General features: G+C 46.8%; 1 protein-coding gene across 1 annotated transcript in view; it reads left to right on the top strand.

The window, feature by feature from the left end:
- The window catches only part of FLI1 (Fli-1 proto-oncogene, ETS transcription factor), a 112,899-nt gene that overhangs the window by 75,731 nt on the left and 14,757 nt on the right, over positions 1-22,411 (top strand). Inside the window, exon 5 of the mRNA XM_082845073.1 lies at positions 7,968-8,033. Coding sequence (XP_082701199.1) covers positions 7,968-8,033 — 66 coding nt within the window. The remainder of the gene's footprint in view (positions 1-7,967; positions 8,034-22,411) is intronic.

Raw genomic sequence — 22,411 nt, 5'->3', positions numbered from 1 at the left:
GACTGACCCAGTCCTGCCATGACAAGGGAAGGAAAATGAGGAATGGAGAAAAAGTAGGGAGCTGCAGCCCCGTGGGGTCTGCCAGAGGCGAGTCACACTCTTCCCATGAGAACAACTTTCCAGAAACTACTTTGCCCCAAACTATAAATAGATGGACACCCTGGCTGGTATCGTCTGGAGCGATGATTTAAAGTTCCTACAGTAAACTCTAGATTTACGTTTTGGAATATTTACACGTTAAGTTCCCCTTATTCTTGGGGTCACTCTGGCACCCCCTAACCCACCTTTACCCGCTGTTACCTACACACCCTTCCCAACTAAACAGGAAGTGTAGCAGATGCTACAGGGGGGTTAGGATCTGTTGGAAGCTTTCTCCTGGCAGAGTCAGAAGGCAAAGAGCTTTGGAAAGGGAGAGTTTATGAAAGAAAGTGCGTGTTGTTCAAAGGATTTATCCGATACGAGGCTTCCCTATTGCCAAGTCCCATCAATTTGATATGAATTTCATCTGATACGAAACATACACTCAGAACAGAATTTTGATAAACGTGCTAATAACCTTAGCCTTAACTCTTCACCAGAAATACAGGTGGTATATCGGTGACCCCAAGTACCGAAGGACTGTTCTGTGGCCAGAAAAGATGGTCCTAAGATGGGGAAGTGGAAGCTACAGGAAAACAGTTGTGGATTCATTCTACAAGGGGGCTTTCTAACAGCCAGCCCTGCCCAAAGATCCACTGGCAGCCTCAGGGTGCAGTGTCTGCTGTCCGTGACTGCTGGGAAGCTTGCAGGAGTTCAGCTTCGGAAAGAATGAGGTTGACGATTTTAAAGCCCCTTTAACGCTGAGATCCTTGGACAGTGCCCACGGGCCGCTTTCCCTGGTCTCCTGGGCTCTGGGTTAGTTAGTTCTTCATCCGTGTTCCGTTGTCCAGTGGGTCTTCAGCTCACCGTTCCTGTAATCTTCTGTCTCCTGCAACAGTGTACTCTGTGGGGTAGGGGCAACACACCCTGGGTGTAAAAATGAAAGAATTTGAAAATGCCTTCGGAAGTTTCCACTGGTGCCTCTGGGCTCCCCAGTCACCCTCCGAGGCGTCTGGTAAGCAGTGGGATTGTGTGGGTGATGCCGTGTATGTTAACACCAGAGGAATGACCTCATGTCTGAGTCTTGCTGCAGCATGAGGTCAGCCCAAGAAATGACAATTTCAAAAACGGGGGCAGTTTTCCACCCAGTTTTTCTGAGCTTTGGAGAATGAGCATTTTCTAACAATCTGTATTTCTTTAAGTGTTTATAGAATTTTTTTAGAAAGGATCTTTGCACAGAGTCCTGCAGTAATGCTAGCTGGGCAGGGCAGGAGGTGGAAGTGGGCACACAGAAGCTGGGCATGAGAAGGAGAGACCAGCAAAGCAAAAACGCTGACCGATTCTGCCTTTCTGCCCCTCCTGGTGTCATACGGCGGGAGGTCTGGGAATCACTTTGTGGGAGAAGAAATGGACGGCAGTGTGGACAGAGAGCTTGGAGCACTTAAAGGGCCCAGTTATCAGATGCCCTTGGTGAGGGCATGTTCAAGCACGTTCTGACTGATGTGGGGAGAGCCCATTCAGACCGTGTGATCCCAGGCCCTGCTTTCTGGCGGGTCCATAAACAACTGAAGTCCCCGCTGGGACTTCCTCTCACAGAAGAACCCAAGCCATAGACCCTGAAGCAAGACCAACCTATGCTCAGAAGGCCAAGGAATTTCATAAGGTGGTCGTGGGTAACTGTTGAGGAGGCTTTCTATCGGAGGAGAACAGATAAGAAAGAGCAAAGGAATGAGGAGGCTGGGAAGAAGTGGACGCCAGAGGGTTGGGTTTCTGGGTGTATGTAGCAGGGCATGAAAAAGGGTGGATTTCTTCTCTTCGTTCTTTCTAAGAGTATTTGTAGACATTAAGGAAGATGCCCCCAAAGCAATAATAATATGAAGTTTCCAGAAAGGAGCTTATTAGCGGAGCAAACTTCCAGAGTTGCGTGGAGATGAACAAGGCACATATATGAGACAAAGTTGAGTGCAACAGCAAGATATAAAGCAACGACGCAAAGCCATGTCTGCCTGCAAAAACAAAAATTCAAATACTTGTATTAAGGTTCAAAAAAACTTGCCCCAGCGTAGTGTTGTACTGCTCTAGAGGCCTTTTGAGGAACCTAGACTTAAAATGATCTGCTATCGTGGAAACAATTTTTGATTCATGCCTCTTGTTAATTGGGGTCCACTTTCAGCTGCAGCCTCTGGGACCCCTGGTTGGGGGGGGATCCACTGAGACGCCTGCAGGAGGTCACGTGCATGGTGGCTGTCTGCTCTCGGGACTGCTGGGAACCCCGCAAGGCCCACCGACTTGCCTGCAAACACTGTATTGTTTTTCCAGACTTACTTCCAGTGGATGTTTTGTGTGGAGGCAGGGAGGCCAGGGCTCTGGGGAGAGGTTGGGGCAGCTGAGTTGAGGCCTGGAGAAGGGTGCTAATGCCTCGTGCATTGTCATATGTCCTTTCGTGGAGGAGGGGGTGGCGTTCAAACAGTTCCACTTTGGCAAGAGGTGGAAGGAAAAGAGCTGAGCTCCTCAGCACAGAGGGCGGAAGTGCAGTGGGGCTAAGGAGAGTGGATGGAAGAGAACTGGAGCCCTTCTAACTTAGCCCCGGGTCAGAAGACTGCAATGCAGCTGCGCCTCTCCAGAGGCGTCTGAGCTTTCTGAACTTTAGTAGAAAAAAGGACATGGTAGGATTGAGAAGCTCTGACACCAAATTTACACTTTCACCAAAGGTGCTCGAGTATTTATTCGGGTTGTCAGAACAGGAGCTATACTTTCAAATTTTAAAAACCAAACTTCAAATTGAAAATGTATTTTCCAGGGTGGAGAAGAAATAACAGTGTCCTGAGCCCCCCTGTCTCGTGCTAGGATTTACCTGGCCTGCCTGGAGGTTCCTGTTCTCCATACCCTGGCTTTTCAGCTGGCCCAGACAGAGTGACTGTACCTTATACCATCCCTCTGTAATGTCACCCGCACTTGAAATGGGAGGAGGACAGTGGGGGCCGGGTCTGGGGAGATGCCCACAGTTCTTGGGATCATTCCGGAGTCTCCTGGGGACACCCGGGCTCAGGCTGCGTCTGCCCAGGTGTCATTCACTTTTCGGGACAGACAGGGTGCCCCCTTGTGGACACCATGGACAACTAATTATAAATCCCCATTTTAAAGCCAAAGCAAATGAGGCCTGGAGCGCTTCGGAAATTGGTTCAGACGTGCCCAGCCCCTGGAGAGCAGCCTGGGGTCCGAGACCCAGGCCTCCTAAGGCCCGGGGTGCAGCTATGCCCACAGCCTCACGCTCTGAGGGCAGAGGCCAGGCTGCACAGACAGCGCCCGCTCACCTGGGCCACCCGGTCTTTCCCTCCCCTGCTGTGGAATTAGCCTCACGCCCCTGGGGCTCCCGTGTGGAGGGCCAGGCCGCTTTCCCCACAACATTTTCTGTTTTCTTTTGTACCCAGAGATAAATGCTTTCCGAAAACTTCCCTGTGGCCTCCTGGAATGAGGCCGATTAAGTCAAACCTATCTGCACGCCAACTCTGCCCGTCTCTCTTCCGCGCGGCGCCCCACACTCTGGACCTGACGGGCAGCCCCTTCAGTATCTCATGCAGGCAGAGGCCGTATTTACAGTCTCGGGCTGCGGGAAATGAGATTGGGTGTCACAAGGGAAGATTGGGACGGACCTCAAAGGAAGTGGGAGCTGTCCCCAAACGGCAGTTCAGACCCAGGGCCGCTGGGGGGAGTTTGGGGTTTCTGGGAGTCCAAAAGGTCCTGGGTGGGGCAGCCAGAGACAGAAGGAAAGAGCCTTTGTTCATTTTACAGAAAGTTGTGTTCCGTCTGTCTGTCTGTGTCTGACCCATGAAAAATGCTAAGAAAATGCGTTTGGAAATAGTGGCAGCGCTAGAGAGATGAAATATATGGGGTGACAGGGAGACCACAGCAAAGGTATCTATCTTGATTCCCATTTTTAATTTAAACATAATGGAAAACACATTTTGCGTTTTGTGGTGTCCCCACCGGCCGCCTCAGATGTTCCGGCAAAGGTGATGGCTCTGGGCAATTAAGCCAGTGAAGTATTATCCCTTCCAGGCCGGGTCTGACCGGTGAAGGAGAACAAAAGGCCAGATTTCCCGGGACTCAGTCGTCAGCCAGGCCTGTTGTTCAGGACACAGAGCCTCAGGAGGGAGGAGATATGGGAACATATGTATATGTATAACGGATTCACTTTGTTATAAAGCAGAAACTAACACGCCATTGTAAAGCAATTATACTCCAATAAAGATGTTAAAAAATTTTAAAAGAAAGAACACAGAGCCTCCTTCCTCCTCCCTGCCCGCCTGCACCCTCCAGCCAGAGCCATTGATGGCAGTGCAGAAAAAAGGAAGCCCGGTTTCCAGAGGCTGGCAGTGGGGCACGCAAGGTGTCTGCAAGGCGGGAGACAAAGGTTTTGGCGCTCAGACGGCCATTGTCTCGTCTGCAGGTGCCCCAGAGGAAGGCCAGGTCCACTCGTGGGAATGTGAAGCTGGAGAAAGCCCGATTGCTGGGCTCCACCCACACCTGCAAGCTTCACTTTCACTCTGTTCATTTCCATCCTCTCTCAGATCCCAAATACTGTACCAGTGACGGATGGACGCGACAATGGGAAATTATTTTGTCCTTGTGCTTTCCCATTGGGGAGCCTATTCCGTTCTCAGCAGCAGCTGCTCTGTGCTTTGCGGGGCCCCAAATACATAGATACACATAGAAGCCCTCATGTGTATGTAAATACGTAAACAGATAAGGCAACAAACGTTTTAATTAAAGTATCACAGAGAGAGAAGTGCAAAAACCATAAATGCACATGTCAAGGAATTATCACAAAGTGAATCCACTCACTCATATGAGTCCCTCCAGGTCAAGGGGGAGACTAGAAGCCCCCGTGTGCCCCACTCCATCACCCCCACTTCCTCCCCAAAGGCAGCCACTGTCTTGATTCCAACACCATAGGTGAGTGTTGTCTGTTTCTTCGATTTAGCCTGGAGGCTGCAGGGTCTGCTGGGCTGAGAGCAGATTTTGTAGATAGACCAGAATGGGCATCCTGCCTCCTGGACTTTCTGGCTACGTGATCCTGGGCAAATTACTTGACTTCTCTGAATGTTGATTTCATCATCTGTGTGAGAATTAAGTGAGAGAATAGACAGAAAGCATCCGGCGCACGACGACAAGCATCCCGAGAGTGTTGGCTCCCCTCCTAGCATCACAGCCTGTTTCCTCTGACAAGGTGGTGTTCGCCCCACGCAGAAGGTGACTCAAAGAAGGAGAGAGAGATATCCAAAGCCACAGAGTGAGAGGTCAGGCGCCAGGGAGGACCTTCTTGCATTTGAACAAATTCCTTTAAGGAAAGAGTGTGCCTTGCCACTCTCTGTAGCCTGAGGAACTGGTTAAGTAAAAAATGGGAGGAGAGAAGGGAAAGTTGGTCCCTTGGGAAGGAGGTCAGACACCCCAAATCAGCCCCTCCACAGGGAAGGCAGCCTCTCCTTCTAGGAGTGAAATTTGAACCAAGAACAGTCTTCAGGGCAAAATCCTTCTCCTAGCTTACCATGAAATATGTATTTCATGCAAGCTTTGCAGAGGTCAAACGACCCTTCCTCTTGGTTTTCTGGGAGTTTCCTCTGGAATTCACGTGTGCCCAAGGAAGAACTTTCACCGAGGGGGAAATTTAATAAGTGCGGTTTATCTAAGCTTCGTGCTCTCAGCTACATCTGCACTAATGACTCAGGCAGTTCGGTCCTCCGAGACCATCATTTTTCTTTATTTGCTCCAGCCGTGAGGCTTCCGCCTGAGGCCGAGAATGTCAGGGACAGAGAGGCAGACATTCTTGGTCTTACTCCAGAGACTGTTTTCTCTTCCCTTGGAACACTTGTTTCCATTTCTTAACCTCCTTCCAGTCATGGAGGATTATTTCTTATTGCAGCAGAACCCATTCATAACTCTAATTCCAGAGAACAAGGCAAATGCCCAGCAAACTCTTTTATAAAGAGTTTATTGTGTGTCATTGTTGTGTCTGTGGGAGAAAAGATACAAAAATAGCCTTGATAATACCTAGTGTGTATTGAACATTCATTCTGAGCCAAGGTCTGTTCCGAGCAGTTGTGTGTATTATTTTATTGACTCCTCATAAGAACCTTATCAGGTAGGTGTTATTATTAGCCTGTTTTATATAGGAGGACCCTATGGCTTAGAGAGATTGGGTAAATGGATGGAGGTCATCAAGCTAGTAAGTGGTAAGAAGCAGGTCTAATTCTAAACTCTCATGTGCATAAAAATTTATATTAAACGAAGTGCAAGGAATCACTTTGTCCTTGATATTTTTGAGAATGGAAGAACCAAACGCATCTGATTCTCGGCTATTCCAAGCGCATGACCGCCTCCTTTCTAAATGTGTCTCCACACAGCCACACTTTGGCACAGAGTTCTCTCAGTACCATCACCACCCCTTTGCTTTTTTTGTCTGGAACCGTTGCAGAGCTGAAAGGAATAGTTGCTCAAGCCCAAAGTCAGAGGTTCTAGGCAGTTGGATGACTCTTCCAAAATTCTCTCTTCGTCATCTGGCCTGGAAGGGCGCACAGCTTCTCTGAGGCACGCAACCAAACGCCCACAGCTGGGTGAGGCAGCCACTCCACTCCCGTGTCCCTTCCGGGACTTGAGACTAAAAATAGCAGTGTCTGACAGCCCATTCCCTGTTCCAGGCCCTGGCACCCGAGTCCGTCCACTCGGTCCCAGGGAGCAGGCAAAGGATGGTTTAGAAGGATGTTTTAGCTTCCAGCACCCATGTCAAAAGCTTCTAAAAGCAGATCCCAGCCCACCTGATGGTGCTTCAGAGTTTCCACGGGAGAGCCTCAAGGAGGACGGCAGAAATGCCTACGTTTTCCAAAATAAAGCTCTTGGATTTGCTGGAAACAAAGGCACACGTCTAGTTTTAGGAAAGAAGGGAGACGTTTTTTACATGCAACAACAATAAAAAAAAGAAAATGCCCAGACTAAATCTACTAGAAAATGCCCAGACTAGAACTACTTTCAGTGCTTGCTAAAAGTAGCTCTGCATGAACATTTAATTCTAAAAGATTGTATATCAGCACCCTGTGATGACAGAAAATTCAGCGGCTTACGCCTCACGTTGAGTTGTATTCTCTTAGCTATGCATAAAGGGAGACACAAGTTACTCCAGGGAGCGCTGCCAGCCCCACCCCTTTCCCAGCTCCTAGCACCCCCTTCACCAAGCGTGATGATCCAAGCACTTGCCCACCTGTAAACCCAAAGGACATCACGGTGGGAAGAAAGTGGCCGGGCTTCTCCTCCGGGGCGTGGCAATACAAGCTGCAGTCCAATCTGGCCAGCGCTGGCCCACGGACAAGACAAAACAAAAACAAAGAGGAATGTGCAACAGAGGCCGTCTTCAGCCCGCAGAGACTGAAATATTTACTATCTGGTCTGTATAAAAAGTTTGCACCCCCTTTTGTAGCTCAAGGCGAAGAAATCAAGATCCAGACACGTAAAGTCCCTCATTCACGGTCACACGGGAAGTCGGTCGAAGGACCAGGACATGGTGCCCAGCCCTGTGTTCCTGCTGTGACATAGTATGGACCCCAAGAACTCTAGAACCTTAAACGTGGCTGCTGGGAGGGCTGTGTGTGTCCCGCCCACGAGCATTCTGTCTTACCTTCCTCAGACCCTAACTCCAGGAAGCTATTACAGTCCTGCGTGATTGGCCCCCCAAATGGGTGACATTACCTGTTTCTTTCTCTCAAGGACTCAGTCATCTGTCCTTCCATCCTTCTCCCTGTCTCCTGCCCTCCCCACTCACTTCTCATCCCATCTCCTAGTCTTGATCTCGGAAGAGTGTCTTGGTTATAACCTGGTGCTTTTGCTTCGCCTTTCAGGTTCACTGTTGGCCTATAACACAACCTCCCACACGGACCCGTCCTCACGACTGAATGTCAAAGAAGGTGAGTCTGTTCTCTCACATGTAGAATTGTCCTCATTACCAGCCTAGCACAGTCCACGATGGTAAGACTGCGGTGGGGGAACCTCAGGTGTGTGTCCCAACTCTCTTGTCCACTCAGCTTTTCTAGAAGCTAAGCTGATCCCCCTTACGCTGCTTGTTGCAAAAACATGACAAGGTTGCAAAATATCTTGTGATAATTCCATAAAGATGCGACTTGAGGTGGCTACTCCATGAACGAAAGTGTGTTGCTCTTGGAAGGAAACGGATGCTGCTCGCTTTCAAAACCAAAAGGCGGGGGATTTCTTTGTTGAAGGAAACGAAATGAAGATTTCAAGGATTCTTGCAATGTCATATTTTCAGGGGGGTGTTGGTAAGAAATTTAAGCGATACCAATTCATTTTTAAAGTGGTGATTTGGAGATTTGGTGTAGTTGCTTTGCTTTGGTTGAAAGAGAAAGAAAATGGTCTCAGCCAATGGTTTTCGCCAGTGAAGGTTTTAGCAAACATTACAATACATTTCTCAGCATCTTTATTCATGAAACAACGTTGTGGAGATTTCCTGCTCCAGACACTGTTAGATTCCAGGCATTTAAACAAGTGAATGATTCATGGTACCTGGTTTAAGGGAGAAAAAATGGGAGTGAAAAAATTCTGCCTGAGGCAGAAGAAAAATTCCATGGAGGAGGGGCATTTTGAGTGGCGCCTTGAAGGATGAGTAGGAGTATGAGGGGCACTCTCTTCCTTGGCGCTCTCTCTTTCAATACTTTTTCTTTAAGGCACACCTGCTGCATAGAATGAATGAAGGAAGACGTTTTCAGTGTTGGTTGCATGGAGTTAGCACAGCTTAATATTTCAGAGAAACATAAAGCTCTTCTAAGGGAAGAATCTTAGAGACATTTGGTTCAAAACTGTCTTGGGTTATGGAGGAAACAGAGACCCAGTGAGCCTGGGTGTCTTGACCAAGTTCACACCTTCGATCACATTAGACTTCCTGTTTCCTGTTAACAATTTATAATCAGATGATGACCAGACAATTCTGTGGAGGAAAAATTCAACATAATGAATATGTTTGTAAACTTTCCTGGTTTTCTGTGACTTTCTTCACCTCTTACCCCACCTTGGGCCAGTCCCTGCTACTGTTTTCTTTCAAAGTCAGAGTTATTGGCTTTTGCAATAAAAAATCTGAAGTCATATTGACTCATCACACAGTCCAAGCCACATTTTATTAGGTGGCCCATTTACCATCATGTTGCAAACGTCCATAAGAGACAAAATATATTACAATGTCAAACATATTAGATTGAGGTCGGAGCAGCTCTGGTTTACTTTGGGGAAATCATTTCATGCCCTGAGCCTCAGTTTCCTATCAAATAAAAGGGCCAAACCAAACCAGTAAGAGTCACCCCTGACTGTCGAGCTCCTGGCTGCTGCAGGTGAGGGTCTGCGTTCGTCCCGGGCCCCTCTGCTCTGATCTGGTTCACTTACTGAAGTTCGTTTCGTCTGCAGATAGGGATCCATGTCTTGGCAGGAAGGAGGGAGAGAAGGAAGAAGGAAAGGAAAGAAGGGAGGAAGGGAGGCAGGAGATCCCTGAAAACTCCTCCAGTTCTGCAGGCTGGGACCTGCTAACACCACCAGGATTAACCAGGGAGACTCTGGGGGCAGAGCCTATGAGAGAATATCTGATATTGGACGTAAAATACAGATTCTCATTAAGAAGCAAGTTTTTCTGGGTTGAACTGCGCTGATAAACGATTCATTACGCCTCCAAGGGTCCTAGCTTTCAGCCTCTCCTCTACCTGCGCTGCTGTTCCTTCCCTCGGTCCTTTTGTGAGTTTGTAATGCCACGCTGGGCTCTTTGGGGCTTTTGCAGGAGCTGCCTCTCTTCTGAAATGAATGAACTGCAGCATCCAGGCAAGTGTGCACTGCAAAGCCCTCAGTCAGGTGGTGCTGGGCATTTATCTCCCAGCATCGGCCCTGGCCTCCAGAAACGGTTATGTCTGCGCTTTGCAGGTGCAGCTTTTGTCCCCAGTAAAGCTTTCCACTTGAGCTGTCTTGCTGCTCTGTCGCCTTCCCCCTCCTGAGGTGGTCTGGATCTGTCTAAACGGCCCATCGTCCACAAAACAAAGTACATTAGCAAGACAAAGCTAGCCACGCTCCTCTCTCCCTGCTTTTCACCCTCCTCCCCACCTCTCTCTTCTGCTTTTCTCTAATAGCTATCTTGGGTTCTTAAAATATTAAATGGAAAAATAAAGAGAAGACGTCATGCAACCTTAGCTCCATCTTGTTTGAATAAGGCACACACACAGCCCCAGACAACCCCAGAGTCCAACAAGAGGACCAGAGCTCTGTGTGTGTGTGTGTGTGTGTGTGTGTGTGTGTGTGCATGAGTGTACGTGTTTATTTCACAAAGGACAGGTGCTGGCATCAAGCACAAAAGAAAGAAGTTGAAGAGGTAAATGCTTCTATGAATGCTTCTTCAATGTGCTTATCAAATGAGTATGTCTTTTTACTTTAAAATGGCATAATCATCTTTCCAGCTTGTCTCTTGAAAACAATTGCACTCTCTAAGGTTTATTGGTGCCCAAGAAGTAAGGCTAGATTTTAAAAATTAATTTGTAGCAGTTTTTAAGCTTTTTCCAAAATTAAATATTCTATGGTCACAGATTGGACCGAGCTAGAACAATTATGCTCTCTCTACCGGATACCAAGGCTAATGCACTTAAGAAAATAAATTAGAATGGAAGCAACTGCTACCCATTTTCAATGCAGCCGCCACTGTCATATGTATAGGATTCTGCAATGCCTCAGACACTTTCACGTGCTTTGCCTCTGCTTTTAAGCCCGGCAACATCCCCAAGAGGTAGATTGAATTAGCCCCATTTTTCAGACAGGGAAAGTGAGGTTCAGGACTATTAAATGGCTCCCTGAAGGGCACACAGCTATTCAACAGCAGAACAAGGATTCAAACCCAGGGTGTAGGATTCAAAATCCCTTACTTCAGATAGTCTCCCTGACAAACACAGCCTTTCCCTTCTAGCTGGCTTTTCATGAAAGCAATACCTTGCCTAAATGTCGTGTGGGTGGAGATGTAAATTTTTTCCATTATTTTTCTCTGTCCCTGCAGTTTTTCTACTATCATCTCCATCCACATCCCTGCACTATCCTCTCCTCCCAAAGATGAATTCATACATAACCCCTGCTTGGCACTACCCTCTATTCCAAACTGCACAGAGAATGAGCTGGAGAGCTTTTTAAAATTACTGATGCCCTAGGAAAATATTGTATGACTCCACTCATAGGAGGGACCTTAAACGGGCAGAGACCAGAAAAGTAGAATGATGGTTGCCAGGGGCTGGAAGGAGGGAAGAATGGGGAGTTATTGTTTAATGGGCCCAGCGTTTCAGTTTGGAAAGATGAAAGAGTACTGATGGTGATGGCTGTGCAACGTGAATTATTTAATGCCACTGAAATGTACACTGGAAGATAGTCAAAATGGTAAATTCTATGTGATGTATGTTTTACCACAATAAAAACTGCAAAAGCACATGAAAAGATCTCAACACCACTAATTATTAGAGAAATGCAAATCAAAACTACAATGAGGCATCACCTCACAGCAGTCTGAATGGCCGTCATCAAAAAGCCTACAAATCATAAATGCTGGAGAGGGTGTGGAGGAAAGGGAACCCTCATACGGTTGGTGCGAATGCAAATTGATGCAGCCACTGTGGAAAACGGGATGGAGATTCCTTAAAAAACTAAAAATAGAGTTACCATATGATCCAGCAACCCACTCCCGGGCATATATCCAGTAAAGACAAAAATGCTAATTTGAAAAGATACATGCACCCCAATGTTCATAACAGCACTAGCTATAGTAGCCAAGACAGGGAAGCACCCCAGGGGTCCATCAACAGATGAATGGATGAAGAAGATGTGGCACATACATACAATGGAATATTACTCAGCCATAAAAAAGAATGAAATAATGTCATTTGAAGCAACATGGATGGACCTAGAGATTATCAAGCTAAGTGAGGTAAATCAAAGAAAGACAAATATTATATGATACCACTTATATGTAGAATCTAAAAAGTAATACAAATGAATCTATTTACAAAACAGAAACAGATTCAGACATAGAAAACAAACTTATGGTCACCAAAGGGGAAAGGGGTGGGGGAAGGGATAAATCAGGAGTATGGGATTAACAGATACACACCACTATGTATAAAATAGCAACAAGGATTTACTGTATAATACAGGGGGGAAAAATATATATATATGAAAAAATACAACAGAAGTAAAAATAAAAAATGTTTTAAAATACTGATGCCAAGGTCCAAGACACAACCAACTGATTCAGAATCTCTAGGCGTGACAGCCGGGCATTGGGAATTGTTTCAAGCTCTCCCCGTTACTCTTAAACCTGCAGCCAAGATTGAGCAGGGCTGACCTACACGGCAGACAGGAACCAGAAAGAGGAAAGGGAGACCCGTCTCAGAGCCACCCAGGTTGTCTTGGAGACACACTGGGAGGTTGATCTTTATCTTTCCTGGCCCCAAATTGACCTAGAAAAGACAGAGCAGGACCTCATGTTATACTAATGGAAGAGCAGGTTGAACTGACCACTGGATTATTAGTTCTTTTTCATCCTTGTCATTGATGAGGTTATAATTTTTATTGCTATTGATTGCAACAGCTTTACATGAGTCCATCCCTTCAGCTCTCAGAAATCCCATTCTTATATGTTCTCATCGTGTGTATCTAAGTAGTCATTGGGATTGGTGTTGGTTACCTGATCTTATCCGGAGAGCACTGGGGTTCTAGAAGTTAAATGGCCATTCCAAGTATTGGGTTGGCCAAAAAGTTCGTTCTGTTAATGAATACATTGTTCAATAAAGTTCTTGGTGAAAATGAAAGATGTGTCTTATTTTTGCTTAAAACTGAACGAACTTTTTGGCCAACCCAATACGTGGGAGTCCCGGGGCCCGGACTGAGGATTCTCTAAACCTCGAGCTCTGACCTCCATGCCCAGGGATGAGTGTGTCCGCCCGGGATGCAGGTCAGAGCTCCACCGTGTTTCCGGGCAGCCTTGCCCTGGGCCCTGCCAGCGCATCCCCTGGACGGGCAGCAGCGCTCTGCTTCAGAGCTGCTTTGCATCCTAAACCCTCATTTCCTTAGCTCCTTGTGCTGGATCTGTTTAAATACCTCTGAGTCTCCAAAAGTCAGAGGATACTGAGCTCCTTGTTTATTAACTCCTGGAACTCATAAACCGGCCCGTGGAGGCTGAGCCTCTAGCCCCCGCCCGGGAAGCCTTTCAGGACCCGCTGTGAAATGCAAACCCACGCAGGTCACCTGCGGCCGGGGGTACAGCCCTGGCCTGCAGTCACCTGGGCTAATGGATAAAAAGTCTGTCTTCTTGCACGTTGAGTGTGGGAGAGAGAGGGGGAGAAACCACCTTTCCATGGCCTTCAGAGTGAAATGCCTAACCGGTGCTGAAGATTATGCTAATGAGAGCCCTGCTTCTTGCAAGGAGATTTCCAGATGGCAGGACCTGTGCACATAGCCGGGACCACGGTTCTGCAGCCCTTCACTGTCTGCCAAGCGTTTGCACATCTATTACGTCATTTGCACCCCTCACCATCCCCGTGAGCTGGCAGGGCTGATATTATTATTATCCCCATTCTGTAGATAATGGAAACAAGGCACAGAGATAACAGGGTCCGTTTGAAGTCACCCAGGTCTTAGGATAGAGCAGGACTCCAACGTAGGTCTTGCTGTTCACTCCTCCCTCCAGGCTGCTTCTCACCTCATCATCAACATATTTCATTCAAGCATCTGACATCTTTTTTAAAAATTTATCTTATTGAAGTATAATTGATTTACAATGTTGTGTTCATTTCTGCTTCACAGCAAAGTGACTCAGTTATACATATATATACATTCTTTTTCATCTTCTTTTCCATTATGGTTCATCACAGGATATTGAATATAGTTCCCTGGGCTATACAGTAGGACCTTGTGGTTTATCCATTCTCTATATAATAGTTTGCATCAAGCATCTAACAAACATCTTAAACCTTCTTTAATTAATGCTCTCCATTTCCCCAAGGCAGGTATTTATCTCATATCTCAGCCTTGGAGCATATTGGTTCAAAACCCAGGCTCTGGACTCAAACAGGCTGTGTGACTTTGGTCAAGTCACTTACTTTTTTCTGCCGCAGTTTCCTCACGTATAGAATGAAGGCAATCTTAGTGCCCCTTCAAGAGGGCTATTATACTTAGAAATCACTTACCAGGGCATCTGATGCACCAGTAAGTACACAATATGCTTGCTCCATGGATTACAGTAGTAATTAGGATTTTATCACAGAATCATTAGAATGTTCTTGAGGGTTTACCACATGCTGACACTACGCCCAGGGTTATGAAAGACACCATATCAGATGGCGTGGTAACACCGTAGATGAGATGGCCAAGTTGTTTAAAATCTTATTCGGGAGATTCACATATGGAACGATTAAGGAATAATATGAAACTGCATATAATCAAATAGAAAAATGCATGTGACCTACAAGAAGTTCCCTAAGAGAAATGAAGGGATGAAAGATCATTAAATGTTAAAGTGGACCATCCACTCCAAACCTTTCATGGAACAGAGGCGATAGGAGGCCAGGGAAGGCGTGGGTTCCCCCAAGACCACACAGGAAGGGAAGGGCTTCTCTCAGGACCTTAGTCAGGACTCGTGCCCTCCTCCACCCCGTTCACGCATCTCTTCATTTATTAAGAACCTACCGTGTATGGGACACTAGGCTGAGCTTCGGAAACGTGGTACCCAGCCAGCTCCCCTCAAGAGGATGTAGTCAGAGACACAGATGGGCTGTAAGTCAGTGCTGCGTCTTGGCTACGGCTGCTACAGCACCACCTCTCGGCACTTTCCCCTGCATTTCCATCGCCTGTGGGGTGTCCTTGATGATTTAATGATAGAGGTCGTAGTGAAAGATGGGAGGCCTCTGGAAGGACCCAGCACGGTGGTGCTGGAAATGGGTATCGAATGAAGGGAAGGTGGGCATCAAAGACCCAGCATGTCTGGATCTATCCTGTGCGGGGGCTGCGTGTGCTCGGGCTGGGTTTGGGGGACGGGACCAGGTGGGCTCCCGTGGGTATACCTGAGTGTGCCCCCTGGGAACACCAGGGCCTGGGTGTGTGACGCGAGCATGAAGGGGGAGCCTTGGGTGGGACTCTTAGGGGGTTACACGAAACCGAAAGACGGGTATAGTGTCCCTGTGTGACAGGAAGCTCAGCAAAGGAGCCAGGGATTTGCTTCAAAATAGTCAGGGCAGGGAGGGGGCATGGGTGGGGGGAGAGCTGAAGTCAGGTTGACCATGAGTTCATGCTTGTTAAAGCCAAAGGGGCCTTCGGGGTGCAGTAGACTTTCCTCTCTGCTTTCCTACATCTCCAAATTTTTCCATGATTTAAAAGATGCCCCGAGAAGTTTTGCTTTGATGGAGAAAATGTAGATGCGTGCAGAATGTGGATTCCTGTGCCCTGTGTGTGTGGCAGTGAACAAGGGTGGCAGGTTGGGGGCCCAGCATGGGGGGGTGGGCTCGAGGCAGCAGCCTGAGTCAGGGTCTCAGGGGGTGAGCGTGTGTTTGGCGGGGCCTTGGGCCGTGTGCGTATTGCCCTGTGCGGGATGGCCAGTGCGGGTTGGTCTGGAACACGTGTGCCTGAGGAAAAGGCCTGTAATGCTGTGAGGTAATCGCCTGTTATTTTTAGGGAGTAAATAACATCTCTCATGGAGCAGGTTATGTGGCTCCACGGGCTCTGTCTGTGTCCGCTAATGTGCACTTAAAATTTGAGGGTATTCAGGCCTCCCAGGAGAGCCTGTTAAGAACTTTGTCATTATATGTTTTTCCTTTATGATGAACTACCCCTAATCCATTTTTAGCAAAAGCAGGGATGATTGCTGAGTGTGTGTGTGTGTGTGTGAGTGTGTGCTGTTTCTGTGTCCAAAGGCAAGATTTATGATTATAGAACAGACAGTAGCTTGCTCTCTCCGTTTTATTTTTTTTTAATTGTTTTCCTTTGAAATTCCAGACTTAATGTTTTGTCTGCTTTCAATCTGACCCTCTTTGGAGAGCTACATGTTGTGTGTGTGTGTGTGTGTGTGTTTTCACCAGAGAGAGATTGAGAGAGCGAGAAAGAGAGAGAGAAAGAGAGAGAGAGTGCTGGAAACAAAGAATCTTTGTCTGTAAGCTGGAGCAGGCAGGAAACCCCAACCCCGAGGGAGCTGAGCCAGCCAGCCCTGTCCTGGAGTCAGACTCCAGCTCTCTGAATTCAATTTGACAGCTTGTCTGGGACACTTTCTAAGTAACCATTATCCTTCCTTTCTCTGAGTAAAAGAACTGTTATTTTGTTCCGTGGGTGTGCTGTGTGCGCTGTTACCGCATGTGTGGGTTCCACAGCGACTAGAACACACTCTCTCTAAATTATTGGAAACACTTAGCCTGTTTCCTAAGACAAGTGTAAATTTGTTCCAGGATAACGATGCAAACGGCTTTCCGTGTTGCACGTTAGAGGCAGGTAGAGGGATTTCGCTGGGGCATTTTGTTTAGTCCCAGTTACGGCACGAATCCCCTTATTTGAAGGAGCTCTTCCATCTCAGGAATAATTCAAATTGTGTACGTTTTATTCCTTCGAAGATTTTTTTTTGAAATATGTATAAATATATCTTCCGATGATCGTTCCCCTCAGTTTCTGTGTTTGATCAATTAATTGATAATTTTTAAAGAAATCTACCACCATAGGTCTCTCTCATCTCGGGGAGGGAATTCCAAGGTAGGTGGGTGTCAGCCGTGAGCCCCCAGGGTTTGAGACAGGCAGGCGCAACTGGGTGACCCCCTGGAGTAAAGCAGGCACTGCTCTCCTTTCTCCAGTTGACTCACATCAGTTGACTGCCGCAACCTCATGAGGGATCGTGAGGAAAAACCCGCCCTTTCCGGAGTGTGCAAGTTTGCAGGCTGTCCAGGTCCCGCCAAGCAGGATGGACAGAGGTACCGTCCAGCGCGGCCTGGGTCACTTCGGGGTCTGGGTGGAGTGACAGCTTGGCCAGCAGCACAGTTTTTACCCATTTAGGTTCCGACCAAAAAAATGTGTCCTTCAAATGTGAATGGATTCCTGTCTAGACCATTTCAAACAGAACTTTGAATGTTTCCCGTTCTCCCATTGCCTGACATACCATCCTCGGCTGTCTCGCTCCCACCCCAATCCACACCCTATGAGCCACACTCACTCTTGGTGGCCCAGGTCAGACGATGTCTCCTCAACCACCCCTGCCCCACGGCGCTTTGCTTGTACCCACTGTCTTCCCAATGAAGCATCCGACAGAGTATATCCAACAGCCTTTGGTCTTGCAAGACCTGATGCATCTTGGAGGCAGGGACAGTGCCTTAGAAAAGGCCATGTATGGATGGATGGATGGATGGATGGTTGGATGATGGATGGATGGATGGATGGATGGTTGGATGGATGGATGGATGGATGATGGATGGATGATGGATGGATGGATGATGGATGGACGGATGGATGCATGGATGGATGGATGGATGGATGGATGGGTGATGGATATGGATGGATGGATGGATGGATGGATGGATGGAAAATATAGACAAATTGCCTTAAACTACTCCCCAAGGACTTACTGTAAAACTCACCCTTCGTGATGTTTCTAAATCCAAGAGTGATGTTTTGGCCTCGTCCACTGCAAAGATGGGCTCAGGACTTGCCTTTCCCTTTCTGCCACAATTTCCCCTTCATTTGACCCCAACGTGATTCCTCCCAGGCTGTGATTGGTCCCACCCAGAAGTAGAGGGAAGAGCTTGCCGAGAGCAGATTTCAGTAACAAGGTGATGGTTCCACATCACCCCCTTTTGCCCCATTTTTTATCAGCTTACACTCCCCTTGGAGGCCCTTCAGATTTGGGTCCTCTTGCTACGGGTGCCACTGAGAAAGAGGCCAAGGACAGGACCAGGACAAGGGAAAGTCATATTGCAGGAAAGGTTAACTCCTGCTCATTCAACCCTCCTTTCCTTACCTTTCTTATCAACCCTGCCCCCCGCCCCATAACGATAACAACTGCCATTGATTGAGGGCTTATTCTGTGCCAAAAACTTTTCTATTCACTTCATTTTTACACTTCCTAACCACCTTATGTAGTTGGTACGATTATTATTCCCATCTTGCATATAAGAAAACTGGGGCACAGATGCGTTAAGCTCAAATGGCAACGCTAGTAGGAATCAGAAAGCAGCACAGAGCCTGTTACCGCAGCCCACTCCCCACCCAGGCAGTGCCAGGCCCCCAACTGCATCTCCCTCTTCCATCCAGCACAACATGGAACGGCCCATTTCTTCCAGGAAGCTGATGTCATCTAGTTGTTAAGATGATATGGTGAGATTCACTGATTTCTGCTATGGTCCTCAACTCATGACCCTCACTCAGGGTACTCGGTTCTTGCATTTCAAGAAGCATATTAGGTGGCTTCACAGATGTCCTTTTCTTTATTGTGCTTTATAATTTACACAACATTATACATTTTGTGTGTTTAATATTACATTTTTAAAAATCAAAGAAAGAAAGAAGAGATTTAGAAAAGGAAATGCTATCCTGAGTAACACTCTGTTGATCAATAAGGATTGCAGTAAACGTAACTTAAAAAAACAAGGGTGGTGGATATTAGCTCGATACATCTAGTTGTGAAATTTCCTCAGATTACAAGAGGTAGGCAAGGCCTTGCCTCAATAAGCTTCATTGACCCATGGCTCTCCAGGAAAAGGAAGGAGATCAGCATCACCTGGACCATTTTAAAGACACAAGCCAGGCTGCTCCAGCATCCCAGCCTACACCCCCTTCTCCATCCATAGGTGCCCTTGGTTGGCGAAGTTGGAGCTGAGTGTTCTGAGAGTAGGCGTCTCCCACTGCTTATGAAATTCTCGCCCCACACATCACCCCACCACCGAGAGCCAAGTTTTACTTGAATACTTAACAGAGACAAAGTGTGCCTTCGTTGCTCTGCATCGGCGTCCTTTCTGCCATTGCACCGTTGGTCTCTCCTCTTCCCTGTGCCAGCAGGCATCCTGGCCCCTGGTATTGTTCCTGGCTGCTTCGAAGTGCCCACTTTGGCCTTCCTGCCCCCTTGGGCATCTTTCGTCATGTTTATCAAAACTGCTCTTACATGCTTCCTCGGAGAATCTGCTAGGCGCCACCGTGCTCTGCAACGTCAGTGAAGGTGACAGTGAAAACATGAACCCAGCTGCACCTTAATAAAGAAAAACGCTTTATGTAAACCTCAGAGCGGGAGGGGAAGAGGTGCAAGGCTGTGGGAAAGGTATTTGGGGCCAACTTGACCTCCAGAGCACCCCTGCAACTGGACTCGGCCAGACAGCTGCTCCACCCGCCAGTGCCAGGGAGGGGTGTCCCGACGGTGGACACTCGGTGGGTGAGGTGGAGTGCCACCACAGCTCCACTAACTTGTCAGTGGCGTTTCACACTTACTGAGTGGGCCGTTTGGGTTTTGCATTTCCAATTCATCTCCAGACTCTTGACTACTATTATTTTAGCCCTCCCATCCCTACCAGGTTTCACTTTGACTCAGACATGTCATCCCATTCCAGATTATAGAGCTCCGACTCAAAATGAAATTGGCCTTGGTTGATGTAACTCCATTTCCATGACCGCAGGGTCTTGGTTTGTAATAGAAGCTGGAAGTGATGGCTGTTAGCTGTGTTGAGGAGTGGGGGTCCCAGAGTACTCTGGGAAGAAAAGGCGAGGTCCACAAGTGCTCTAGGTAATCCACTGGTGGCCACCTCCACACACAATCTTCCAAATGCATTTGTTCTGCAAAATACACTGATTTTTAGAAATTCTACAGAGAGGTTGTTTGAGGGTCAGTAGTTGCTGAAAGTATTTAAAAGAAGTTTGTTTATTCCCACGCTCGTAAACCAAATTTTTCTCCATCTCTCTTCCCCTCTCTCTCCCTCCCCTCTCCCTCCCCCCCTTCCCCACCCCAGAGAAAGAGAGAAGCTTTTCTCCTGCCAGACAGAGGTATAGGGACTTGGGGAATCTTCTAGTGAAAAGCCAGGGCATAGATAGCATCATTTGTTATCTTAAGATAAAAACCTTTCCCAAGTTCTTTTTATAGATGTAACATCATACTCTCTTCAGAGAAGCCCATATCTAAGATAATAAATAATTATTTCTCATGAAATATCCTTTTGAGAGAAGATAAAGTCTCTGAGGAAGAAATACTATGGTTAGAAACACTAACCCACGTGGGCTTCTCCCCTCCAGCCTCAGAGATCTGTAAGCAATCCCATGTGAGGATCAATAAAAAGTTTAACACACCTCTGATGAAGTTCAAATTCGTGTGTTAGGCACATTCGAAAGAGAAAGTGGTAAATTACGCGAGATTATTACTTTATCAAAATCCAGGACATCCTTCAAAGCCCAATTCAAGTCCCACCCTCGTCAGGATACTTTTTCCTTACCCACAAAGACTACAGTCTCTTCTCGGGACCCTATCTCAGTCACTAGCCATCAACGGACCTAATTACAGATTATCTTATCGTCTTTAATGGTGAGTTTTGTCCTGTATCCCTTTTTTCCAGCCCTGTAGATATTCAGTAAATAACATTGACAGCTGATAGATTCACTGGGGAAGGAAAATCTAGTTTGTCAATTTAATTAAATATTTACTCAATCCTTCTGCTTCCCTAAACAAAGAACCAGAAGAAATTAGCCTTGGTTGACACAAGAAAGATTAACTTCTTCCCAAGGAATAAAACTCTGGAAAAGAAAATCAGCTATAATCTTAGAAGACATTTGGAGTGTGTAAAGCATTTTCACATGCATGATCTCATTGATTCTCAAAAGAACCCTGTGAGGATTAAACAGGCTATTTGCTTTTCCAAATTCTTAAATTTTAGGAGAATCGTTTTTTCCCCTGTTGCGGATAGGTTGACAGATTCAGAGAGATTGTCACTTGCCTCAGTTCACACAGCTCATAACTGGCAGAGATGGGTGGGGAACCAAGGAGTTCTGAACCTCAATCTAGAGTTTTTTTCCATGGCAGTGAACTGTTTCCCTGTTTGGAATGGATTAAAGAGAAATCATGGAATTCCTTCCCATGAAAATCTTTAAGAACCCTTAATAACACCACAAATGACCTTAGACTTGATAAGATTTGGGTACCCCTCTTCCAAAGAAATGAAAACCGTTCTTGGTATAACTATGAAAACTCTTCGAGCTTCAAAAGTCTTTGGCCTGCCCAATATCCTAGAGGAGTTGAGAGAAAGGCAGTTTTTCTGCTATGAGTCATACTTTCAATTTCTATTAAAATTCTTATATGGCCACATATGCTTTCTCTCAGGCTTTGGGCCTCCAGGCCTGTGCTAATTTGCATGTCTGGTTTAGATAATGACTGAAGTCCCCTCCAGCCTGAAAAGAAACCTCGGATTCTATTATATAAGTGAGACCACATTCCACCTGCCCAGAGTTGATGGTTGTCTTTAACTCCTGTGCTTTTTGATGTGTGGGTGCAGGACACAGAGGTGGGAGTGTTCCAGGGCTCACCTGCCAGGCCACAAAGATGGAGTGTTCCTTCAGGGAGAACTCACCTGTCCGCTTCTCAACCACACTGACCCCCTCAGAAACGCCCTTTCCTGCAAAACGCTTCAGAGGCAGGTCAAAAACAAATCCTAGGAAGCGCTGGGATTTTAAGTTTCTTCATTTGAATGGCCTTCCTAAGTCAGTGTGATTCTAAGACAACAGAATTGGCAATTACCCTGATTCTAAGTATGCAAAAAACTGGTGAACTCTTTAATAGACTAAGCTCATCTCGCCTTTTACTGTCTCTCACCCAGACATCAAAACGCTACTGTCAAGTTTTTTAGCTTATTTTTTCGTCTTCCAACATAAAGTAATTCTCACAAGGTAAAGAGCTGCTAACGAGGGATTGCCTTTCCAGAAGGGCTTTGAAATCAGTGTTGGGCGACCCAGTCACTTTTCATAAGAAAATTATGGCACTGTGGAGAGCTTTATTGCCATAACATTAGGTAGGTCAAGTCTTTGTTCAAATTGTGTTGTCAGCGAGGCCCTCCCTGTCCCAGCACTACCCGCTCCCCTTCACCTGTTTCCTTTTTCTCCATACCACTCACCACCTTCTTAGATACGATGTCGTTTGCTATTTGTTTTGAATGTCAGCTCCCAGAGCAAGGATCTATGCCTGGCCACCATTGTATTCTCAGCACATAGAACAGGGTCAGCACCATTGTAGACATTCAATAAAATGTTGTTGAATGAATAAATGTGAGTGGGATGT

Source organism: Leucopleurus acutus (assembly GCF_964270905.1).
Source record: "Leucopleurus acutus genome assembly, chromosome: 8".
Lineage (NCBI taxonomy): Eukaryota > Metazoa > Chordata > Mammalia > Artiodactyla > Delphinidae > Leucopleurus > Leucopleurus acutus.
Note: the sequence above shows the minus strand (reverse complement) of the source record. Positions and strands in the feature narration are given on the sequence as shown.